The 6634-nt window shown below is 36.6% G+C and overlaps 1 protein-coding gene across 2 annotated transcripts; it reads left to right on the top strand.

The window, feature by feature from the left end:
* The first annotated feature begins 235 nt into the window (after positions 1 to 235).
* On the top strand, positions 236 to 4229 carry LOC125226052 (zinc finger matrin-type protein 2). 2 transcript variants are annotated; one of them, XR_007177043.1, is made up of 5 exons: positions 236 to 473; positions 979 to 1220; positions 1860 to 2012; positions 3948 to 4098; positions 4134 to 4196. XR_007177043.1 is itself a non-coding variant. In XM_048129882.1 (4 exons), exons 1-4 carry the CDS (start codon positions 359 to 361, stop codon positions 4035 to 4037), a joined length of 600 nt encoding a protein of 199 aa, XP_047985839.1. In that variant the 5' UTR covers positions 236 to 358; the 3' UTR covers positions 4038 to 4229. The 2 variants fall into 2 exon arrangements, 1 of the variants encoding a protein (XP_047985839.1); XM_048129882.1 differs by having other exon boundaries at positions 3948 to 4229.
* Positions 4230 to 6634: the final 2405 nt, after the last annotated feature.

The raw sequence follows: 6634 nt of genomic DNA on the forward strand, positions 1-6634 counted from the left end.
AAAATCTTGATTTAAACTCTCGGTGCCTTTTTTCTGCCGCTTTTTTCTACTGACGAGATGAGATAGTATCAGAGTATATTTTCAGAAGTTCACTTCACCCTTTTAGGGTAATTAAACTTTATTACTGGCAACACGCAAACGTCAAACAAACGTCACAGTGGCTTAAAGGTCTCGTAACCAGGCCATAAAATCCCAAAAAAAAAAAAAAAAAAAATTGTCTTATCTGTAACACAGTTGTGCTGTCATCACAGTGAAGGTTCGTGAACCAAAATACCTCGTTTTGTTGTGATATTCTATTCATCTTCATTAATCCTAGAGACTTCATAATCCGTGGTATTTTTTCCAAAAGTACTTCAAAATGAGTATGAGACCTGACGACCACCGTAGGAAGTGGGACAAAGATGAGTTCGAGAAGATCGCTTCAGAAAGGTTGAAAGCAGAGCTAGAGGAAGAGGAGCGTTCTAAGAAGAAAGGTATGGGACTTATTTTACCTTTAGTAACTTTGGTAGGTACTGATTATGCTTAGAAACACTTTGTAGCACTGAAAATGTATAAAGCTGACTGAAAAATTTTACATTTCTATTCCCCGAGCTGCTTCACTATTTAGGTCTTTTGTATATCAATATATTATAGTTTTCTGTTTAAGAGCTTGTACATTACTTGCCAAGTTTGCATCCTTACTTTGCCTCTATATACAATGTAATTTTAAGATTTGTGTTGTTTCACAAATGATTTTGCCAAACAAGTTAGTAGTAGAAGATCTTTTTCACTTACATATCATTTGCCATTTCTTTTTAGTCATTCACAATTCTTGTTGTTTTAAGTGTGATGACAAGTAATTTGACACTATAGGCAAGCAAATGGAAAGGATGCTTATAAATTGTTAATTTACTTTTTACTGGTACTACTACTGCATCTTAATATAATGAATACTAGAAGATATACCAGCGTATTTACCTATGAATCTGCATTTTCCAGTACCTCCAGTAAAAAGAGAGCTCCTCAAGCAGCGAGAGTACAAAGTAGACTTGGACTCGAAACTCGGCAAGAGTGTTGTCATCACAAAAAACACACCCACGTCCCAGTCTGGAGGCTACTACTGCAATGTATGTGACTGCGTTGTTAAGGACTCAATTAACTTTCTGGACCATATCAATGGCAAGAAGCATCAGCGCAATCTTGGCATGTCTATGAAGATTGAAAGGAGCTCACTGGATCAGGTAACCCCTAACCTATTTATTATTCATACCACTTGTACACCTATATAATAAGTAGCTGGTACTGCTAACCTACTGTGAATCCAAAAAAGGAACCTCTGACTTTATTCTGCAAAAAAAAACTAACAAAAAATACAAACAGACAATTGTTTAATTTTTCCAATAGTAACTTGTGTCTGTCTGTTACCTCATTAGTCCCATTCGTTATCCATTAGCAGATAAGTCATTAAAGTCAAGATAATTAGACAAAGATACACAAATAAATAGCTTGATTAAATAATAGGTGCTTGTGTAGAATTAGGACACATTCTGACCAGGTTTATTTAGTAAATACTAGCTTTTGCCAGCAGCTTTGCCCGCGTTAGAAAGAGACAAAAAGTAGCTGTCCATCCCTTCAACTATCTCCACTTAAAATATCACGTCAATGCGTCGCTCCGTTTTGTCGTGAAAGACGGACAAAAAACAGACACTCACACTTTCCCATTTATAATATTAGTATGGATTTTAGGCACAAAAGAAAAAATCTTTCAGTTCAGAAAGGTAATGCTCTAAGGTATCTTCTATGAGTCAACCTCGAGGCTTAATAAAACATTATCTAAACATAATCAGCAAATCAATAACATTTTACTACTACAATTTTAGGTGAAAGCAAGATTCGCAAGCAACAAACGCAAGCTAGAGGAGAGGATCCGAGAATATGAGCTGGACAGCCGGCTGCGCGAGGCTGCTGAAGAGGAGGCGCGTGTCAAGGAGCTGCGTCGCGAGCGCCGCCGTGACAAGAAGCGCAAGCTGCAGGTACACCTCTCTTTCTATCTCTGGCCGTCTCTTATTGGGACATTGTTTTGCAATAACTCTTCTAACAAACGTACGCCACGCGGGGTGCACACAATCGCGTCGTGTACGTACGCAACACATGCAAGCGGATTAGGATAAACGTGGATAAGGATAATATGCAAGATGATATTTTTTGTGTTTTTCGACTGTTATAATGTGGTATTATTATACAAATACTTATTAAATAACAACATTTTACTTTGGATGATGTTGAGTAACATTTTTAGTAATTTTGTTCAACCACTTCGAGTGCAGTAGGTACCTTTCACGTCGCCACTGCCCGGAGATTAACTACTGAGTCGTCCTTATACTGTGCCATTACACAATATATCACATCACGGGCAATAGGCTACTTGCCTCCTAGTCAAATCAGCTTTTTTTTAAGAACTGTCAAAACGAATTTTAACGATTTGCTAATATGGAATTTATATGAAATCGAATTGAGTGACTTGACGGTCAACTGAGTTACTTTATATATTTCTACCTGACTTTTAACACATTCGACACCGCGTACCCGACACTCGGGTTTTCGTAAACTTTACTCAGATGCCGGCATACCCGGTAGTCGAGCAAGCTCTATAAACCTACACGCGACGCCAAAGAACCCGACAGTCGAGCAAGCATTGCATCTTCGCTACCTCAGGGCTGCCACTGCCACTAACAGAAAAATTTGTAAGTTTTCTGATTATTATGTACTTATGTGGTTGAAAAGTTGGTACAGTTGATTATTATATTTTATTACTTCACTTTGTATTTTTATTTACTTTACCTAATGCGATTACAAAATAAAAATTCTTATTAGTTGGTTACGTTAAATTGCATACACAGGTATGTATCAATAGGAGTTAGAATTTTCGTAAATCGTACAACCTAATTTGTGTTTACGAATACTTAGTAACTATAGGTATACATCTATTTCATGAGTACTCATGATTGATATACTCATGGTGATTTTTGTGAAACAAAATTCAGAGAAAAATAAACCAAGAAATTCAACTAAGTACCTAACAACATTCTAACTTCTAAGCAGTTCTCAGAAAAAGACAATAGGTCAGTCATAAAACAGCACTGCACTGCAACTGCGTGGAAGCAAAACGTACCAAGTAGCTTTGAATAGTTACGATAATTAGTACATTCGTGCACAACTGCACATACAATAAAGTCGCAACTTCTTTGACAAAAGTTTACGGTTTATGATTTATCATACACTTAACCCTAGAGATCTTGTTTACCATCCCTTATCTATTTGAAGTTTGCGACCGGGTTTTTTTCAAACCGGACTCGGTGTAAACTTGCAATCGGAGCCATTCCGTAATGGTTTGTGATGTGCTTTGACTTTGTGTGATTTTATTTATTTCCTATTGCCTCAATGATGCATTGTGATGATTGATAAAACGAGGAGCCTAAACAGATGAGACAGCAGATTTAATTTTATCCACGTATTTATACGAAAGTAACTTGGCACAGCCCTGAGCGTCCGCCGCGTGCCCGACTAGCGGGTTCGCGGCGTCCGGCATTGAGTTGCACGTCGTTTGCTCGACTAGCGAGTTCTGTCGGTTTCTGGCGTATTGTTCCAAATTTTGCCTGGTTGCGAAAGTGTAGAAATTGGATTTAAAAATAACTTCTGTCCATGTTTTTCTTATAATTATCTGATGCTTTATTTCGTGCATGGTATAAAATATTTTATTTTAACTACAGTCAAGTTCCCTATTGCTTTGACAGCGTCCGCCATAGCAAGTTTAGGCATTACTGGTGATCAAAGGGTTAATCAGTTGAATATTGCCTATCTGCATTCCCTAGCTCAAATTCCAAAATGTGAAGTAATGTTTAACTGCCACTTCTGTGCGACTGTAACAGTATAAAATGGTCCATAATGTTTGTTTATTTGAATTACAGGAGGGTGACGAGCAAGAAGAAGAGACTCCAGCGCAGTCCGAGCTCGCTCAGATCATGGGCTTCTGTGGCTTCGGCGGCTCTAAGAAATAGTGCCAGCATGTGTTAACCACATATTATACTATAGTCAAATAAAATAAAAAAACTACCATAGGTTTACTGGTGAAACCCGGTTTACTGGTGCCATAGGGTTTACTGGTGAAACTGGTTTTTGAAATTCGAACTATGTGCAAATTCCGCAAATGTTCTTATTTCAAAGAAAAATTATGTCGATTTATCGTGTTTCACCAGCAGGCCTAGCACATGATGGCCGCGGGAGTATGTCGCCGCGAGATAGACTACCTGTCCTTATGTCATTAATACAATTAGACAAAGACGTGTCATCTATCTCGCGGCGACATACTCCCGCGGCCATCATGTGCTAGGCCTACAGTAAACCCTCCATAGCCTACAGTAAACCCTCCATATGTTGGATGTGAAGTAAAGAATAAGATCCCGAGGAAACCATCCACTTTTAAGCGCATTTTACAGTATAGTACTTTTCAGTACAGGTAGTGCTTTTTTTACGCACTAGTGCGAGAAGTGGTTCATCTCTTGTCAGGTCGAACTCGTGTCGATTTAAAAGGCCACTCGTTTCGAACTTCCTCTTTTTCGCACTTGTATCGTAATGCACTATTATGATACAAGTGCGAAAAATGGCAAACTCAAATGACTAGCGATAAATTAAAACGTGAACGAAAGGTGCTGTATCGACACGAGTTGCGAATAACATTTTCGCACTTATATCGTATCATGCAACGCTTTACAGTACATTACGACCAATGTTTTTTTAATAGGTTCGTGTGTTAATATCTCACTAGTGTGGTATGTACTGTAAAATAACAAACTAAGCATACAACGTTATGTTGTATTGTTGTCCATCCAAAATTACATACTTATTACATTATTCAGCAACTCTACCAAACAAGCCACGTAAAGTGTAAGGTGCGCGTGAGATTGAGCGGAGTTTCATTTATATATATACATATTTTTGTGGATCTTAGATTATACTTAGCTATAATTGTAGCTTTAATATATTGAGTAAGATAATAACAGTTGTTTTATTGCCCTCAAACTATCGCCTGGTGGTACCATCATCGCTATAACCTATGGAGGCCTGCAACTTTAGGGGTAGATAGTTTTCTGTCAAACCCTTAGGGCCCGCGCACACGGATGCAACAGTTGCACGGCGACATTTTTTGTCTCTGTCGTCACTCCTTAGATGCACGACAGAGACAAAAAATGTCGCCTTGCAACTGTTGCATCCGTGTGCGCGGAGCGTTATTTGCCAAGTGTGGCACTGAAGTTGGCATTGTGGTCAGGGCCCCATTTAATAAACATTACAATTCAACAATTTTGTAAAAAAAGTGACATATTTGTAAAGTTTTGCTACAAGTGCTGTTTAATAAAACCTACAAATAAGTAAGAAACCTACAATTAGAAAATGTACAATTGTAACCATTGTAAAAGCCGTTTAATAAACATTTAAATATGTAAAAAACGCCTGTAGTTTACAATGACAACATTGTACTCACAAATTTGTAATGATAACTTACAATTTACATAAAATGTAAATTTTCAACAAGTTCTCTATCATTTGGTTTACCGTTTAACTGTTTAATATTAAGTATGGAAATCAACAAAAAAATTAAAATTTTATCTCTCATTTATGTAAATAAGGATATTTTGTTTGGTCTGTTTAGTGAAAAATTAATCGCACGAGATTAAAATAAAGAAGTGGATAGAGATTGCCGAGCAACTGAAATCCTTGAATATGTATAAAAAAAGGCTAGAATACTCCATATGCATCTGCTACCACATGATATTGAGAGCCACAGCTCATCCAGTGCAACGCACACAAAATCTGTTCAGTGTGTGAAAGAGCTGCATTTCTATTAGTCTCACTTTGAAGATAACCCCTATTTGGCCTATTGCCCTATTCTTAAAAGTAAATATTCGACGGTAGTTATGCTCACCCGGAATTTTTCATTGAACGTAAAATCCGTTACATCCAAAGTAAAATGTATCCTTTTACGAAAAAATCGTCGATATTCATAATCGTCCCATTACTGTCACTACTAGTTGTTAGAACCATATTTTTTGATTATGCAGATCGTAAAGCACACTTCAAATCGAGTTTTGACACAGCATTAATCTCCTGTCAGAATTGTACTACAATTTACATAATATGTAAACTTGTAATTACAATTATGTGTTCAATAAAGCACATTTCCTTACAAAATTGTTAAAAATCACCTGTCAAGTGAAAATGTTTATTGAACAGAAATATGTAAAATTGTAGCTAAACTCCTACAATTATGTAAATTTTCCACTATGACAAATTTGTAACTTGTAATTTTTATTGAACAGAAACTTGTAGAATTGTAAATTGTCGGTACAATTTACAATTTGTATTGTTTATTAAATGGGGCCCGGCGTGATTGTATGTATGTACCTATGTAAAAAACAGTATTCAAGCTTGCTGGGCCCCATTTAATAAACAATACAAATTGTAAATTGTACCGACAATTTACAATTCTACAAGTTTCTGTTCAATAAAAATTACAAGTTACAAATTTGTCATAGTGGAAAATTTACATAATTGTAGGAGTTTAGCTACAATTTTACATATTTCTGTTCAATAAACATTT

Source organism: Leguminivora glycinivorella, chromosome 5, assembly GCF_023078275.1.
Source record: "Leguminivora glycinivorella isolate SPB_JAAS2020 chromosome 5, LegGlyc_1.1, whole genome shotgun sequence".
Classification (NCBI taxonomy): domain Eukaryota; kingdom Metazoa; phylum Arthropoda; class Insecta; order Lepidoptera; family Tortricidae; genus Leguminivora; species Leguminivora glycinivorella.